Source organism: Schistocerca americana, chromosome 8 (genome assembly GCF_021461395.2).
Source record: "Schistocerca americana isolate TAMUIC-IGC-003095 chromosome 8, iqSchAmer2.1, whole genome shotgun sequence".
Classification (NCBI taxonomy): domain Eukaryota; kingdom Metazoa; phylum Arthropoda; class Insecta; order Orthoptera; family Acrididae; genus Schistocerca; species Schistocerca americana.
Window position 1 is genome coordinate 206,793,066 of NC_060126.1, and position 19,922 is coordinate 206,812,987.

General features: G+C 45.0%; 1 protein-coding gene across 1 annotated transcript in view; it reads right to left on the minus strand.

The window, feature by feature from the left end:
* Positions 1–19,922, minus strand: part of LOC124544672 (cadherin-23) — a 401,035-nt gene that overhangs the window by 151,050 nt on the left and 230,063 nt on the right. The window contains exon 4 of the mRNA XM_047123296.1: positions 9,863–10,137. Coding sequence (XP_046979252.1) covers positions 9,863–10,137 — 275 coding nt within the window. The remainder of the gene's footprint in view (positions 1–9,862; positions 10,138–19,922) is intronic.

Sequence of the window (19,922 nt, forward strand, 5' to 3'; positions counted from 1 at the left end):
AGCGCAAACATAAAGAACATTTGCTAATAGCAAGTTTTTCTGTCTTTGAATCGCAATACAACAGTAGTTCTGCGTGGTAGGCATATGCAGTCGACAGTGCTTGGTAGGTTGCTGGATTATGTGGCACCAAGGATGGGGGAGGGGCTGGTCTGGACCTGGGGGTATGAAGTATTTTTAATATTTTCGAAGACGAATGGCGACTTGAAAGTAACCATAAAAAAAGTTCCAGTTCAGACCCTGTTAACCTACGTAATACCGATGTTTAAGTCATTTTCTTGAAAGAAGAAGTCGTGACTACACTATTTTTTCCTTAAGAGCTAGAGCTGGGACGGGGAAGGGGGGGGGGGGGGGGTGGGGGAGGAGAGACGGCCTCACTTTGCCTCCCGGGTATGGGCACCCTCGTGTGGCACCAAACGTCTACGTTTCCGTAAATTAGGACCACTAGTCTGCCTAGCTGGCGCGGCGCCCAACAGCTTCCCAGAAGTGTCCTACACGGTTCAGATGAGGCCACTTCGGTAGGCAAAGCATCAGCACGAGTTCACTCTCACGCTCCTCAAACCACTGTAGTACGATCTGCTCTTGTGACACGGGCAGTTACGTACATCTACATACATACTCCATGCCGGCCGCGGTGGCCGAGCGGTTCTAGGCGCTCAGTCCGGAACCGCGCGACTGCTACGGTCGCAGGTTCGAATCCTGCCTCGTGCATGGATGTGTGTGATGTCCTTAGGTTAGTTAGGTTTAAGTAGTTCTAAGTTCTAGGGGACTGATGACCTCAGATGTTAAGTCCCATAGTGCTCAGACCCATTTGAACCATTTTTTTACATACTCCATAAGCCACCGTTTAGTGCGTGGCGGTATGTACCCTGTACCACCACTAGTCATTTCCTTTCCCGTTCCACTCGCAAACAGAGCGAGGGAAAAACGACTGTTTGCATGCCTCGGCACGAGCCCTAGTCTCTCTAAGGTTATTTTCGTGGTGCTTACGCGAAATCTACGTTGGCGGCTTCTGCAGGCAGTCTCAAGTGCCGGTTCTCTAAATTTTCTCAGTAGTGCTCCTCGAAAATGACGTCACCTTCTCTCCAGTGATTCCCATTTGAGTTGCCGAAGCATCTCCGTAATACTAGCGTATTATTCGAATCTACCGGTAACAAATCTAGCAGGACGCCTATGAATTGCTTCGACGTCTTCCTTTAATTCGACCTGGGTGCGAATCACAAACACTCGAACAGAACTCAACAATGGGTCGTTGTAGTGTCCTGTATGTGGTCTGTTTTACAGATGAACCACACTTTCCTAAAATTGTCCCAATAAATCGAAGTCGATCATTCATCTTTCCTACTACAATCCTTACATGCTCATTCCTTTTGATATTTCCATGCAACATTACTCCTAGATATTTAATCGACGTAACTGTGACAAGAAGCACATTACTAGCGCTGTACTCAAACATTACGTACTTGTTTTTCTTACTCATCTGCATTACTTTACATTTTTCTCCATTTAGAGCCAGCTGCCACTCATCAAACAAAATAGAAAATTTGTCTATCTTGTGTCCTACTACAGTCACTCAACGTCGACACCTTCACGTTCACTATAGCTTCATCACCAAACAACCGCAGATGATGCTCACCTTGTCAGCCAGGTCATTTATGTATGTTGAAAACAACAGCTGTTCTTCCCTGGGCCACTCCTGACGATAATCTTGTCTCTGACGAACACTCGCTGTCAAGGACAACATACTGGATTCTGTTACTTACGAAGCCCCTGAGCAAATCGCATATCTGGGAACCTGTTCCCTATGCTTGTACCTCCGTTAACAGTTGGCTGTGAGGTACCGCGTCGAACGCTTTACGGGAGTGTAGGAATATGGAATACGCTTGTTGCCCTTCATCCATAGTTCGCAGTGTACCACGTAAGAAAAATGAAAAAATGAGTTTCGCACGAGCGAGGCTTTCTAAAACCGTGTTCATTCGTGGACATCAGCTTTTCAGTCTCAAAAAGATTTATTGTATTCGAAATGAGAATATGTTCAAGGATTCTGCAGCAAATCGATCTGAAGGACTTTAGTCTGTAATTTTGCGAATCCTTTCCTTAACCTTTTTTAGATTTTTAGACACATGAGTCACCTGCGCTTTTTGCCAGTTGCTTGGGACTTCAGGCTGGGCAAGAAATTCGCCGTAAGTACAAGCTACGTAAGGGGCCAATGCTGTAGAGCACTCTTTGTAAAACTTAATTGGGATTCCTTCAGGGCATAGTCCTCCATACGGGAGTCTTGCACGATTCTCCTGCATGAACGATTTGAAATGCAAAATCAAACAATGGAAACTACACTTAGGAATACCAACACTGTACGAAAAGATAGATTGCTACATAGCGTAAAAGTGACATGTTAAGTTGCAGACAGGCAGAATTAAAAGACATTTATACGTAAGCTTTCGGCTACAGCCTTCGTCAAAAAGACAGAAGTATACACCATTCATTCACACAAGCAATCATACCTCACGCACACAGGACCGCTAACTGGCAGGTCCAAAAAATGTTCAAATGTGTGTGAAATCTTATGGGACTTAACTGCTGAAGTCGCCAGTCCCTAAGCTTACACACTACTGAACCTAAATTATCCTAAGGACAAACACACACACCCATGCCCGAGGGAGGGCTCGAACCTCCGCCGGGACCAGCCTTACAGTCCATGACTGCAGCGCACAAGACCGCTCGGCTAATCCCGCGCGGCCTGGCAGGTCCTGCCGGAGCTGGCGGTCACGTCTGGGTGAGGTGTGATTGTGTGAATGACTGGTGTGCGGTTTTCTTTCTTCTTCTAACGAAGGCCGTAGCCGAAAGATGTCATTTAATCGCGCCTGTCTGCAAAGTAATGTGTCATCTTTACGGTAAGTAGCAATCTATCTTTTCCTACATTATTGATTTCTTAAATGCGAAATTTAAAACTTTGCCTTTACTTTTGCAACCTTCACTGCCGCACCAGGCTGCTCAACGAGTGACTGGATAGATGCATTAGACCCACTTAGCGATTTTACGTGGGGCCGGAATTTTATTGGGTTTTCAGCAAGATCTTTTGCTAACGTATAACGGTGGTATTTGTTGTATCCTCCTAGAATATACCATCGTGGGAGACATCAAGCATGAATGATACAGGTGGTACGCACAATATTCACGTAGTCAACAGCTGCCTTTGCGCCTTCGATTACTACCACAGTTCCCATGGGAGCCCGAGTGAATGTCCTCCATACCTTAATACTGCCCCGACCCCCCTCCCCCGCCACCACTTGGCCTGCGTTAGTGATGTATGTTCGACGAGACATTCACCTGGATGAGGGCATATCCGGACAGTACCTTCGACATGAATTAACAAGAAACGTCATTCATCGAGCCAAGCAATACATTGCCACTGTTTAATCTCGATGACCATGTGTCCGAAGTAATTGCAACTGACGATGTCGTTGGATCACCGGGAGAACAGATAGGAGTCGTCTGGTGAGGAGTCTCATGTTCAACAATGTGTGCAGAGCGGTGTTCTCTGAAACACTTGTGGATACGCCAGCACCGTACCCTATCGTCAGAGCTGCCACGTATCGCCGCCTCTTTTTACAGAGCGGATAAGCTTCCGACTGCGACGTTCTGTGACGAGGCATCTTGTCGCCTATTCGTGGCTTCACGTTCTCTCAACCGCTATCCATAGATCGTCACGACAGTAGCAGGCGAACAGCTGACAGCTTGACTTTTTCCGACAAGCTCGGTCCCAAGCGCCGGGGCATAACAATCTGCCCTTCCTCAAAGTCGCCTTATGTTAGTCCACATCCCCATTTACGGTCTGTATCGCCACTACACTGGTCGCCATTCGTCTCTGCTTCACTTATGTAGTATACAGTGGTGTAGAAAACTTGAGGATGAAGGCAACTTTCGCAAAATTTGCCACTGCCAAGTAATTTAGATCACTGAAACTTGGACATACACAGAAAGAACTGCTGCAGTATCGTACAGAATGTAACTGAAAGAAATACGCAATGGGCGGCCGTTGTAGTTGAGTGGTTCTAGGCTCTTCAAATGGTTCAAATGGCTTTGAGCACTATGGGACTTAACATCTCAGGGCATCAGTCCCCTAGAACTTAGAACTACTTAAACCTAACTAACCTAAGGACATCACGCACATCCATACCTGAGACAGGATTCGAACCTGCGACTAAAACCACCCGGCCACCAGCAGCCGGCCTAGGCTCTTCAGTCCGGAACCATGCGGCTGCCATGGTCGCAGGTTCGAATCCTGCCTCGGGCATGGATGTGTGTGATGTCCTTAGGTTAGTTAGGTTTAAGTAGTTCTAAGTTCTAGGGGACTGATGACCTCAGATGTTAAGTCTCATAGTGCTTAGAGCCATTTGAATCATTTGGAATACGCAATGAAACGAAAAGAATAAGACTTTTCTTCAAAGACAATAAAGACACTGAAGTCATCGTGATTCATGATGGTCCCTTGGAAATTAGAAAGCTCGAGCGTGGTTTTTAATAAGATTTATAATCACTAAGGACGGCAATGCATGCTCTCCAATGGGCTCCCATGTTGCCCACAGGGTTGGTAAGTAATTCTTGTGGTAGGGCTTTCCATTATTCTATCAGCGCGGTTGACAGTTGCTGGATGATAGCTGGTACATGTGGACGTGCTGAAATACTCTCCCAAACCATGCCACACGCGCTCGATGGCATTTAAGTCGGGGAACTCTGAAGGCCAGTCCATTCGCCAAATATCCTCTTGTCCTAAGAGCTCCTCCACCACCGCATTTCGATGCGGGCACGCATTACCATTCATAAAAATGAATTCAGTGGTCTGGGGGAATGGAATATCGCTTAACAAAAGGAGAGTTGGGATCCTCCACCGACAAACTGGTAAAATGTGGCATTGCTTAAAGTAGTTTTTGGTAACTGTTTTTGCGTTCAGGGTAAATAGGTGTCTACAGAATGTGTGTGCCTGTTCGAAGTTTTTGTCTGGGGTCTGCAATTTAATTATTCGTTGGCATATTTAGCTTTCTTGATTATTGTAAACGGTACATTAATATACATCCAGTGTATTGATAAATAATAAGACGCCCATTTTAAGTTAAATCATATCTACTGGTTTAGATAATAAGCTATTTGCCACTCTTATTCTTTTGTTAAGACGTGTTTGAAATACATTGCAACCTATACTGCTACATAATTATTAAAAATGATTGAATGTGTTGAAGTAGTATATTCGCTGATTTCGTAAATCATTTTATCCAGTGTAATACGATACTCCATTGAGGGTGGGGGGGGTGGGGGGGTGGGGGGGGGGGGTGGGTGGGGTGGGGGGGGGGGGGGGGAGAGTGCTATGACACCGCCCCTGGTTGCATGGTCGACGAGTACCGCCAATTTGCTGTGGAACGGCATTATAACGTTATGCAGACAAAATTTAGAGATTTGGTTGACAATGAAGCTGTTAGAAATTATAACGATAGACAGGCGGTTTGCAAGTCATCCATATTTTTGTAAATCAAGAAGTATTTTGCGTTAAATATGCAGGCATGGAACACGTGATGGAATTGCTGGTGCGAATAGTTGCACGCATTGTCACATCGTCAGTTGCAACAGTTTTTTATGGAAGTCAACAAAGAGTTTGGAGATGTTAATGCATTACTGCAAAGTAAATGCCTGGAACGAGTTTTAGATTAAAGCCCCGCTATTGCTGAATTTCTGAAGGAAAACAGAAGGCAAGTAGGAAAATTAGAAGATCCAACCGGAATGAATTGCAAACCTTGTATTTTAAATAGAGTTGACTGTAGACTGCCCTCAGTAAGACATTGCAAGATGAGAAGCAGCTTATTTGTGATTTCGTAATGAAAGTCGATGCATTTAAAAAGGAAATTGCATGGTGGAAGGGACAACTTCTGACAAGGAGCACCACACACTTGCCTTTAAAGTTCATTGGCGTTAAAGAAGACGTGAATTTTGAACAATCCATTGGGACGTTAAAAGAATTACAGGAAAGACTTCCTAGGCGTTTGAGGTCACTGCCAATCTTACATCTGCTTTTGAGCTGTTTTTAAGACCGTTTGACATTTCAGTTGAAAGAGTTCGTGTGGGCTTCTGTTCTCAGCGGTATTTTATAATAATATGCTTCTAGCAGCTAACAGCAGAACCAAAAAATATGAAATAACGTCAAGATTTCCTTAAGAGTGTATTTTCTTGCTCAATAACAAACAAAAATACTTACATAAACAGTAATATTTTAGGATGTGCTTAATTTTAATGGACGTTGGAGTTATCGCCCGTGAGTTTGTCGCTTACGTCAGGGGCAGAGTGATATCCAGCGCAGCCACTGCGGGGTAAACGGAAGTGCGATGCGGGATATTTTATTGCTTGTCTTCCAATGCTGTCAACGAGCCTGCGCAACTAGCACTCATCAGCTGTTGTAGTATAAATTTAAAACGGAAGTAACATCGATTCGTGAGTGCGCATTACAGATGACAATCAATTTCCAACATGGTACATGTTTGTAACGAGTAATCTGAAATCAAATTAGGGCTGTTGCAATACAAAGCGACGAGTAAAAGAAAAATGACATTCAAAACATTTAGTAAACATTTGTGTTCGTGTCTGATATTGCAATTATGACTATTAATTAATTCATCACACTAACTTATGTAGGTCAGCCCAGCCGGCTAGCCGCGCGGTCTAGAGCGCTGCTTCCCGAGCGGGAAGGCGTGCCATACCGGTCCCCGGCACGAATCGGCCCGGCGGATTAGTGTCGAGGTCCGTTATGGCAGCCAGCCAGTGGATGGTTTTTGAGGCGGTTTTCCATCTACTTCGACGAATGCGGACTGGTTCCCCTCATTGCGCCTCAGTTACACTGAGTCGGCGACTGCTGCGCAAACACAGTTTGGACATACGCATACACCATAATTATTCTTCCAGGCAAACATTTGGGGTTACACTCGTCTGGTATGAGACGTTCCCGGGGGGATCCACTGGGGGCTGAACCGCTCAGTAACCCTGGGTTCGGTGTGGGGCAGTGGTGGGGTGGGTGGACTGTTGTCGTCCGTTGTGGGGTTGTGAACCACAGAGGGCTACGACGGGACGAAGCTTCTCCGTCGTTTCTAGGTCCCGGTTTAATACATACATATGTAGGTTACGAATTAACAGTGAAATCAGCCGGGGAAGGTGCGGAAAATATACATCGCCGTTGTTGTCAGTGAGATTGAGAGAGAAAACGTGTTTTTTTTTTTTTTTTTGGAAAAACTTTTTTGTTTTTGTCTCCTCTGTGTGGAGAGTAATAACTTTTTAGAATATCAATGTCTAAACAATGTATTTTGCACTACAGTTGTAGTCCTTTGTTATTTACTTCAGTTTGATAATTTCTTGTGTAGACTGCTTATGCAGACCTCGCATCCGATCAGGAAAAGTGGCCACATTACTCGTCGAGAAAAGTGGCCAAGGCCTTGACCCCAGTAAAAGTTAGAAAATGTGCATTATAAAACAGATGAAATTAACTTTTATACAGAACTATCATCCGCCAGTTTATCCCTCTGTCACAATTTTTGAATCAAGTAAGTTAAATTCTGTGAAATCATCTCTGTTCCGTTATATTTGGCCTAACACGAAAGTCCGATTGAAAACAGACTGTTGCAGCCGCTTGATATTGTTTCATATACTAGGCTATGAAGACGAACAGAAAATGTGTTTAGGTTGGGTTGTTTTGGGGAAGGAGACCAGACAGCGAGGTCATCGGTCCCATCGGATTAGGGAAGGACGGGGAAGGAAGTCGGCCGAGCCCTTTGAAAGGAACCATCCCGGCATTGGCCTGGAGCGATTTAGGTAAATCACGGAAGACCTAAATCAGGATGGCCGGATGCGGGATTGAACCGTCGTCCTCCCGAATGCGAGTCCAGTGTTTAACCACTGCGCCACCTCGCTCGGTAAAATGTGTTCAGAAATCAGAGCAAAAACAATTGAACTTGCTGCATTGGCATTGGTCACACTACCCGCTTAGGTACCGAAAACTGGTCACTATGTAAACTTTCAAAAAAATCTGTGTAGTTCCAATATATTAGTTTCTTTTTGACTTACAAATATTTACTACGAAATCTTATATGTACGAGGGCCGTTCAGAAAGTAACCTCCGGTTGATTTAAAAAATTACACCAAGTTAAATAAAAATATTTTAATATATGCATCTTACAACTACATCTTTGCACTATTTTTCTACATAGTCTCCATAGCGATTGAGGCACTTATCGTATCTCTTCACAAGCTTTGAAATTCCTTCTGCATAAAAATCACCCGCTTGTGCCTGGAGCCAGCCTGTGACCGCATCTTTGAGCTCTTCGTCGTCATCAAACCGCTGTGACCCGAGCCATTTCTTCAAATGCATGAAGAGGTGATAATCACTTGGCGCCAGGTCTGGGCTGTAAGGTGGATGGTTGATAACATCCCATTTGAAGGACTCAAGAAGGGCCGTTGTTCTGCGAGCAGAGTGAGGACGGGCGTTATCGTGCAAAAAAACGATACCGGAAGTCAGCATACCACGGCGTTTGTTCTGTATAGCCCGTCGTAACTTTTTTATTGTTTCACAGTACACGTCTTGATTAATGGTCGTACCACGTTCCATGAATTGAACCAACAACACCCCTTTGGCATCCCAAAACACCGTTGCCATCAGTTTTCTGGGAGAAAAATCTTGCGAGGCTTTTCTTGGTTTGGTAGGCGAATTTGAATGTGCCCACATCTTTGATTGTTCTTTTGTCTCAGGGTTCACGTCCTTAATCCAGGTTTCGTCACCGGTCACGATTCTGTTTAACAATGGTTCTCCTTCGTCCTCATAACGTGACAGAAAGTCTAATGCAGAGGCCATTCATTGAGTTTTGTGGTGGTCGGTAAGAATTTTGGGCACCCATCGTGCACAGAACTTACGGTAACCCAATCTTGCTGTCACTATCTCGTACAAGAGAGTCTTAGAAATCTGTGGAAAACCAGTAGACAACTCCGACATTGAGAAACGTCGATTTTCACGAACTTTTGCATCAACTGTCTGAACGAGTTCGTCAGTCACCAATGATGGTCTACCACTCCTCTCTTCATCATGAACGTTATCTCGTCCACTTTTAAATAAACGTACCCATTCACGGACAACTCCTTCACTCATAACTCTTGGTCCGTACACGGCACAAAGCTCACGATGAATAGCTGCTGCAGAATATCCTTTGGCTGTAAAAAACCTTATGACAGCACGCACTTCACATTTGGCGGGGTTTTCTATTGCAGCACACATTTCAAACTGCCACAAAAACTAAACTAGCGCAGGTACGACGTTCACTCGACCACGGCTTGATGCCGACTGACCTGTTGAGTGCGTGAACGCACAGATGGCGTCGCTACTCCCCCCACAACCCGCACTGTGACCAATCGGAGGTTACTTTCTGAACCGCCCTCGTAGATTCGAAACGTGTAAGTGGTGAGCTTCTATCAGTAACAATGCTTTGATGAAAATTGCATTTCTTTTGGAGTGGCCAAATTATTGTCCCTCCCCCCCCCCCTCCCCTTCGTGTGTGGTCCGAGATTCAAATGGTTCAAATGGCTCTAAGCACTATGGGACTTAACATCTGAGGTCATCAGTCCCCTAGACTTAGAACTACTTAAACCTAACTAACCTAAGGACATCACACACATCCATGCCCGAGGCAGGATTCGAACCTGCGACCGTAGCAGCAGCGAGGTTCCGGACTGAAGCGCCCAGAACCGCTCGGTCACAGCGGCCTGCTGTGAGTATTGGCTGTTAAACAAAAAGTTTGACGGCCACTGCTGTAGGGGCTGCCGCAGCAGTGGAGACACAGACCTTGTCGGCGGACACGTGGAAGGTGTCGCAGGCGTCTGCGTCGTCGGTGTCGCCCGCCTCGCGGAGGCACTCCAGCTCGATGTCGGCGTTGCGGCCGAGGTCTGCGTCGGTGAGGCTGATGTTGGCGAAGACGACGGTGCCGACGCGAGTCGTCTCGGGCAGGCTGAGCGCGTACGGCCGGCCGTGGAAGGCGGGCGCGTTGTCGTTCACGTCCAGCACCGCCACCTCGCGCCGCAGCGACACCGTGTTCGGCTCCAGGCCGCCCACGCTCTCGTCTGCGCAAAACGCACCCGGGGTCACACGGCGCACTGCCTGCAATGTGGACTTGGGTCGGCGAAAGAAGATCCCTGACATCGTGCAACGCTGTTGCTAGCTTTCACCTTCGGAGCGCCGACTCGGTGCAGGCGAAAACAATAGACGTCTATAGGGCTGCGACTGCACTGAGCCATTACATGATTGGTTGAGGCAGACGAGTGAAGATGTAAGTAGGCTGTTTAGGTTTTTTTTATTGGTAACGCCACCTCTGTATGAAAATCACTGGCTGTGCTGTGTGCAGTCTGTGGCTGCTTTGCATTGTTGTAATACTCGCCATTGTACTGTTAGGCAGCTGGCTGTGAACAGCGCGTAGCGTTGCGCAGTTGGAGGTGAGCCGCCAGCAGTGGTGGATGTGGGGAGAGAGATGGCGGAGTTTTGAAATTTGTCATGAACTGCTATATTTATATATGATGATATCAAGGTAAATACATTGTTTGTTCTCTATTAATATCTTTCATTTGCTAACTATCCCTATCAGTAGTTAGTGCCTTCCGTAGTTTGAATCTTTTATTTAGCTGGCAGTAGTGGCGCTCGCTGTATTGCAGTAGCTTGAGCAGCGAAGATTTTTGTGAGGTAAGTGATTTGTGAAAGGTATAGTTTAATGTTACTCAGGGCCATTCTTTTGCAGGGATTTTTGAAAGTCAGATTGCGTTGCGCTAAAAACATTGTGTGTCAGTTTAAGCACAGTCTTGTATAAATTGTTCAAAGGGGACGTTTCAAAGAAGCCGCGCGAAGCCCGCTGCACTTGTCAGGGTCCATCTTGGCTGACTTATTATGTACCTCCTGTCTGTACGTGTCTGAATACTGATGTATCTACAGCGTGTTCGGAAACGGAAATTAACGCTACAAATTTCTAGAACTTGTAGAGGGGAGTGAGTTCATAATTTTTTGAGCAGGAACCCATGTCCCGGAACATACCGTTTTCGTTCTACGACGGTTTCAGTTGAGGTATGTAACGCGTCCACGTCTGTTGAGGGAAAGAGAAAAATGTCAAAGTTACTTGTCCTGGTATGCAATAGGGTAGACTGGATGACGTTTAGTACATCAGACGGTCACCTGATGTCATAATTTACGAGACTCCTGTAGGTAGAGAGGAAGATCTGCTGGCACGAGTTTTGGGCGCTGGAAAAAAATGGTTCAAATGGCTCTGAGCACTATGGGACTTAACTTCTGAGGTCATCAGTCCCCTAGAACTTAGAACTAGTTAAACCTAACTAACCTAAGAACATCAGACACATCCATGCCCGAGGCAGGATTCGAACCTGCGACCGTAGCGGTCGCGCGGCTCCAGACTGAAGCGCCTAGAACCACTCGGCCACTTCGGCCGGCCTGGGAGCTGGACTAGCAACTGAAGAGACGGCAGGTGGGATTGATAGTGTGTACCAGAACATACTTCGTAGGTAGAATGTCTGCAACAACGTTGGTGGTCGCCACATCGAGCCGCTCTCATAATATGTCAGTAGCCGCTCTCATAATATGTCAGTACAGTTCTGTACATACAATATGCTGGGTTCTTTATTGTTTTGGAATAATGTAAACACGTAGGAATGTTTAATACAAACAAAAGTTCTTAAGTGATAAATCGATCTTTCGATATGCTTTCTCTCGAACTGTTACCTAATAATTTACTGTGTCATGCCTAATTCGGATACTTAAGTAAAAGTGATGATGATGATGATGATGATGATGTTTGGTTTGTGGGGCGCTCAACTGCGCGGTCATCAGCGCCCGTACAAAGTGCCTGTTTTTTCACAGGCCAATTTTTTTTTCATAGTCCAGTCTAGCCACTGTCACGAATGATGATGATGATGATGATGATGTTTGGTTCGTGGGGCGCTCAACTGCGCGGTCATCAGCGCCCGTACAAATTGCCTGTTTTTTCACAGGCCAATTTTTTTTTCATAGTCCAGTCTAGCCACTGTCACGAATGATGATGATGATGATGATGATGATGATGTTTGGTTCGTGGGGCGCTCAACTGCGCGGTCATCAGCGCCCGTACAAATTGCCTGTTTTTTCACAGGCCAATTTTTTTTTCATAGTCCAGTTTAGCCACTGTCACGAATGATGATGATGATGATGATGATGATGAAATGATGAGGGTAACACAAACATCCAGTCCCCTGGCAGAGAAAATCCCCAAACCGGCCGGGAATCGAACCCGGGACCTCGTGATCCATAGGCAGCAACCAACGCACATGACATCCGTTCAAGATCGTTTGTTGATCATTCCATTCAGTTTTTTATTACAGAGGCCAACCACCTCTCTACCACTAGACCACGAGTTGCAGACTTACGTAGAAGCCGATGAGTTTAACATTTGAATTGAAACCGTCGTAGAGCGGAAACGGTACGTTTCCGGACATAGGTTCTTATTCAAAAAATATTCTGTACTCGCTCCCATCTATAAGTCCTAAAAGTGTGTGACGGAAATTTCCGAACACCCTGTACATGTGTGACTGTAATGCACAACTCTGGATCCTGTTAACTGTTCTCATGTTCTGCCTAGATGGTACTTACAGACTTGGACCCGCAGTTTTTGAAACAATTCTCACAGGACATACAAAGAACATTTTATTGTTAATTTACATATATAGTCATTGATCTTGACTGAATTGGGAATATGCCGAATGTGTACCAACGGCGACTTATCATTTCTTCTTCTGTTATCAGTAGAATTTTTATAGTACACTACTAGTATTTATCCTGTGTTCCATTTTCGCCTTGAATACTCGTTTTAGTATACTCTGATTATAAAACTTGTTTTATGTCGAATCAGTTCTTTGTTAAGCCTATGTTGCATCGTACCTGGGTAATATTCCAAATAATGTCTACCATGAATTGTCAAACACAACTTAAATATAGCATTTCTTGCATTTTTATGGTTGAATGGCACGTTACGAAAGCAAATAAGTAAAAAGGAAAATCTTTGCAGACGCGACTATAGCGCAGACTGTTCACCTCCAGAGCTACTTTGCCACGATGTAAAGGAATGATTTATTACAACTAGCGCACAGTGCCAATTCCACGCACATTTCAGCAATACACGTGAAAAAATGGAGTCATGCTCACTAAAGCCACAGTCCAACACGTATACCAAGGCTGGACGAAAATACGGAAAAACATCGAAAAATTCGTGCGTGAACACAAATGCAGATGCTAGCCAAGCCTTCAGCTTCCACTGTTGTGCTTGACCACGAACGGTACCTGTGAAATGTCCCCAAGATGTCCCAACCGTCAGTCGAGATTCTTTGCTGTTGTTAGCGAATAATATCGAAGCTTAGTGAATTCGAATGAGGGCTAATTGTTGGTACCCGCATGGTATGTGTTTCTGTAAAGAAGGTAGCCGAAGTGTTTGATTCTTAATGAAGCACCGTGTCGAAGATTTATACCACATACACGAAAACCGGAAAACGTCATCGTCTAACTCACAACGGGGACGAAAGTGTGTGTTGAATGATCGTGGCAGATGGTCATTGAAGAGGATTTTGACGAAAAATTCGAGAAGGAAAGCTGCGAAGGTTAGTGTTGAACTGAATGTCACACTCGCGAACTCTGTCAGCACCAAAACACCACGAAGGGAGCTCCATAATCTGGGAATTGCAGGGCGAACTGAAATTCCAAAACCACTCATCAATGATACAAACGTCTGTTACAGGAAGACGTGCTGCCGACGTCATAAGACCTGGACTATATGGTACACTGTTTCCAACTTCTGGCCGAGTTTACGTCCATAGAGTGAAACATGAAGGGGGTCGGTGATGATTTTGGCAACCATATCGTTAGATTCCATGGGACCCATAGCTACTCTGCAAAATCGTGTTACTGCCAAGGGTTATGAGACCATCTTAGCTGATTAGAACCATCCTAGGGAACAATGTTTGTTCCCCAATGGTGATGTTGTGTTCCCCAGTTCACACAGATCACATCAACCATGGCTGGTTCTGTTAGCACGAAGATGCTGTGTATCCAATGGTCAACAATGTTTGCTGCATTGAATTTATTAGTTCACAACTACACTCATTCTCATAAATTAAGGATAATTGCAGAATGTGGTGCCACACAACGTGGCACTACACAATACTGGTGCTAATAGCACAGGCACATAAGGAACACACACGACACAGATCTGCACGCCCACGGTATTGGTGATAAGTTGAGAAAACAGTCCCGAAACACATTTGCTACAAAACGCCACTGTTTCCTGCGCATGTACCCCAACATCAACATGGGATATGATTACCGTGCACACGTACGCAGGCTGCACAGCGGGTTGGCATACTCTGGATCAGGTGGTCGAGCATCTGCAGGGGTGTAGCCTCCCATTCTTGCACCAGTGCCTGTCGGAGCTCCTGAAGTGTCGTAGGGGTTTGAAAACGTGCAGCGCTACGTCAACAGAGAGCATCCAAGACGTGCTCGATGGGGTTTAGGTCTGGAGAACAGGCAGGCCACTCCATTCGCTTGATATCTTCTGTTTCAAGGTATCCCTCCACGATGGCAGCTCGGTCGGGCCGTGCGTTATCATCTATCAGGAGGAAGGTGGGACCCATTGCACCCCTGAAAAGGCGGACGTACTGGTGCAAAATGACGTCCCGATAGATCTGACCTGTCACAGTTCCTCTGTCAAAGACATGCAGGGGTGTACGTGCACCAATCATAATCCCACCCCACACCATCAAACCACGACCTCCATGCAGGTCCTTTTCAAGGACATTAAGGGGTTGGTATCTGGTTTCTGGTTCACGCCAGATGAAAACCCGGCGAGAATCACTGTTCAGACTATACCTGGACTCGTCCGTGAACATAACCTGGGACCACTGTTCCATTGAGCATGTACTGTGTCCTTGACACCAGGCTATACGGGCTCTCCTGTGACCAGGGGTCAGCGGAATGCACCTTTCAGGTCTCCAGGCGAATAAACCATGTCTGATCAGTCGTCTGTAAACTGTGTGTCTGGAGACAGCTGTTCCAGTGGCTGCAGTAAGGTCCCGGGCAAAGCTACCTGCAGTACTCCGTGGCCGTCTGCGGGCTCTGATGGTGAGATACCGCTCTTCTTGTGGTGTTGTACACTGTGGACGTCCCGTACTGTAGCGCCTGGACACGTTTCCTGTCTGCTGGAATCGTTGCCATAATCTTGAGATCATATTTTGTGGCACACGGAGGGCCCGTGTTACGACCTGCTGTGTTTGACCAGCCTTCAGTCGCCCTAGTATTCTACCCCTCATAACGTCATCAGTTTGTGTTCTTTGAGCCATTTTCAACACACAGTCACCATTAGCACGTCTGAAAACGTCTGTGCACTTACTCGCCGCACCGTAATCTGACAAGCACCAGCACCCCTCTGCGTATGTGGACTGCTGCCAGCGCCACCATGCGACGACCGCAGGTCAAATGCACCGCATGGTCATACCCCGAGATGATTTAAACCCGCAAACCGCCCACCAGAGCGTTGTTTCACCATGTATCAGCATTATCCTTAATTTATGTGCATGAGTGTAGTTTCAGCCTCCTAGGCCTTTCTCGGGTAATTTTATGGTTCTGTACAAAAGAGAAAATATTATATTACCTCCATGAATATAAATGTAATGATATGAATGTAAACATATTCTAAATACATTTACCTGCTGTAGAAAATTACTCTTTGCATATTGCAATGGCAGAGTCTTTAAATTTGTGTTTTGTTTTCGTTTTGGTTCACAAATGCCGCCATGTTAGTTTGACAGCTTGATAGCTTGACATTTTCAAAGGTATTATATTGATCACTTGAGAATGGCCAAGAAGATAGATACTATTTTTGGAGAATTAAAGCAAAAGTGGGAAATGCCATCTTCTTTTAATAAATTTGTTACTGTGGTACCCACTACGACGAAAATGTATTTCATTTAAATGGCAATACATAACTTGTCATAACACATGTAAATATTCCGTGTACTGAAGTGCAAATGATAATTCTTAGGTTATACGTAGCCATGCACTGGCAAAGAGAAAAATCATATTACAACACAATACGATGTAGGTGTTATATACTGAGGTGACAAAAGTCGTAGTAGTAGTAGTAGTAGTAGTAGTAGAGGGGTTTTTGGGCGCACGACAGCAAGGTCTTCAGCGCCCGTTCAGTAACATAGTGAGACGGGTGTCAAGAAAAAACTCAGAACAGTAATATAAAACGGAACATAAAACACGGGGAACAATCGTTGAAAAACATTTGCTCACCCACACCGAAGCGTGGGATGAAGCAGGGTGTCAGCAGTAAAACATGGACAACACAGGAAGAAAATGGTAGAGGGAGCTAAAACAATGTAGCAGATGGAAGTGGCTGGCTGACCGCAAAGAAAAAAGGGAGGAGTCAGCCACTCTGCAATACACTAAAACCTCCAGCCTTAAAGTTTAGGCCTGAGTCCAGACACATCACAAAACTTAAAAACCCTAGACACACACGTCTCATCGTTAGCTAAAACACAGGGCAGATCCCCATCAACTTGTACTTCTGCTCTTGCATCACGGTATAAAATGCAGTCTTTTTAAAGTACATATATACTGTTCACGGTAGTAGAGCGCATACAAGGTGTAAAAGAGCAGTGCATTGGCGCCGGTGTCATTTGGACTAAGGTGATTCATATGAAAAGGTTTTCGGACGTCATTATGGCCACACGTGGGAATTAACAGACTTTGAACGCGGACTGGTAGTTGTAGCTAGACACAAAAGAATTCCGTTTCGGAAATCGTTAAGAAATTCAATATTCGGAGATCCACAGTGCCAAGAGTGCGCCGACAATACCAAATTTAAGGCGTTACCCCCTACCACGGACAACGCAGGCCGACGGCCTTCACTTAACGACCGAGAGCAGCAACGTTTGCTTAGCGTTGTTGGTGCTAACAGACGAGGAATATTGCGTAAATCAATGTGGCACGTACGTCGAACGTATCTGTTAGGACAGTGCGGCGAAATTTGGTAGCCAGCCGTTGTGGCCGAGCGGTCCTAGGCGCTTCAGTCCGAAACCGCGCTGCTGCTACGGTCGCAGGTTCGAATCCTGCCTCGGTCCTGGATGTGTGTGATGTCCTTAGGTTAGTCAGGTTTAGTAGTTCTGAGTTCTAGGGGACTGATGACCTGAGATGTTAAGTCCCACAGTGATCAGAGCCATCTGAACCATTTTTTTTGAAATTTGGTGTTAATGGGCTGTGGCAGCGGACCACCGACGCGAGTGCCTTTGCTAACAGCACGACATCGCCTGCAGTGCCTCTCCTGAGCTCGGAACCATACCTGTTGGACCGTAGATTACTGAAAAATCGTGACCTGTTCAGATGAGGGCAGATTTCAGTTGTTAAACACTCATGATAGGGTTCGAGTGTGGCGCAGACGCTACGAAGCAATGGACCCAAGTTGACAAGAAGGCACTGTGCAAGATGGTGGGGGCTCCATAATGCCATGGGCAATGTTTATCTGTAATAGACTGGGTCCTCTGGTCCAACAGACCGGATCATTAACTAGAAATGGTTATGTTCGGTTGCTTGGAGACCATTTCTAGCCATTAATGGACTTCAAGCTCCCAAACAAGCATGGAATCTTTATGGATGACAATGCGCCATCGCACCAGACCACAGTTGTTCAGGACTAATTTGGAGAACATTCTGGAAAATTCGAGCGAATGATTTGGCTACCCAACTCGCTCAACATGAATCCCATCGAATAGTTATGGGACGTAATGGAGTGGTCAGTTCGTGCACAAAATCCTTCACTGGCTACACTTTCGCCATTATAGCTGTAGCTATAGCATGGAACAATATTTCTACAGGGGACTTACAACGGATTCTTGAGTCCGTGTCACGTCAAGCTGCTAAATTAAGCTGGGGAAAAGAAGGTCCGACTCGATATTAGGACGTATCCAATGACATCTGTCACCTCATTGTAGAGGAAGCGTAGAAATAGCTAGCTGTATTTAAAGATTCCCCAGTGCTGTACATTTGAATGAGTGTAGGTAGTTGTGGTGGTCAAATCGAAACAGGCTTCTCTATTTCATGGACCTCTTCAGTGTAGTTAGTCAACCAATTGATAAAATTACCCATTACTGTCAAAAATGCCATTATGCGTATCCGATCACCATCTACTGGACACGATGGCATCCCAGTCCAAATGATGAAGCTTATTGTTGACCAATTACTGTCCACTAAACAGATATCTTCAACCACTCATTAACCACAAGTGTTTCGCCAGATGCCGGGAAATAAGGAGCCTAGAGATCGGAAAATCCTACCAGTTAAAACCAATACCGGTATTTTAGTTCTCAATAACCGGTAATTTTTGGTATTTGATTCGTCTAGTTTACGACAGGTTTTTTTTCCATTCATTACTGGGTCAAAAAACTGGTGTAACAATTTGCCACATTAGCAGGCTGCAATTTTTGGTGTTTAAGTAGAACGTTTTTATGCACAAAAGTTCCATTGCCTTGAACAAAGCCTAGGTTTAGGAACTAGCAACGAACACAGAAATAAGAATCGGTACAGCGTTGTAGAGACAATAATGTCCCTGTTCTCGTGTGGCGCATATGGTTACAACGTCGAAATGTGGAAAAACTGGATTCAGTGTCATATTTAGCCGGACTTCTTACTCTAAAATCCGGAATATCTACTTTAAATAGAAATAGTCAGTTGGTTATTTTCAATCGTTTATTAACAACCAGTTACAATCAATTATTTGCGAAAGCAACTAAAACATATAAACTCGTCGTCTATGAACAAAAGAAAAATGCAGTTACAGTTAATAATAAGTCCAGTCACTCGCAGCGTTGAGATTTGCATGCCATCTCCGAGGCATGCTTGAAACCAAATTTTCCGCGTATTCACACGGAAGAGACCTTTAAATGCATCGAATTTGCCGTGACAGCTGTTTCAAAGTGAATTTTGCTTGCACCTGGCGCAATGTTAAGTATAGGTTTCCCGAAAAAAGATTAATATCATTTTTCTCACTTTTGAAGTCACTTTACCGACTGGGCCACGTGCTTCAAAGTCATTTACATTTTCAACCAATTTATAGCGTGTTACCCACTTTTTTATAAATGAATTTGATTTCCCCATGGGTTTAGACGCCCCAGGATGACTCATTTTCGGACCTTTCAGGAGACTGTAGAGAAACACAGCCTCGAAACGCGACGCGGATGCTACACTCATGTCTCTTCTTGTGTACCTCAGTCAAGAATTCAAATTAAAGTAATGTTTTATGGAAACTGTGTGAAATACAAATGTTCCCTCTTTTGGGCTGTGAAAGAACTAAGGCGATTTTTTTTAACCATCTGTGTGTAATGACGACCACTTAACAGACTGTAAATCGTGAACTTGACTAGGTTCCTGCATTCCCAACTCTACGTATCTAAAAGGTATAATTTCAGCTACGTAATATTGGAATGCAAACTGTACTGTAAAGTTATATATTACTTGTTTGATACTATGTCCAAAAATTGTAAATAATTTCGAATGGTGGTGTACAAGCTAAGAGCTAAGAAGTGATGACATGATCAAGTTGAGGAGGAAGAGTAGTGTGGTCTTTTGTCGGTGTCCTTGGACGGGGTAAGAAGTGAACGGCTAGGAGTCATTGGTATGCTTGTGATGACTTGGTACGCAGTTGGAACTTATTCACTTTTTGCGAAGACATTTTGCAGTTGTGAAGACGTTTTATGTGTCGTAAGTTAGCAGGAACAACTGTGCAGGTCTTTAGATGAAATTCCGTTATTCAACAAACTGTGTGAACTAG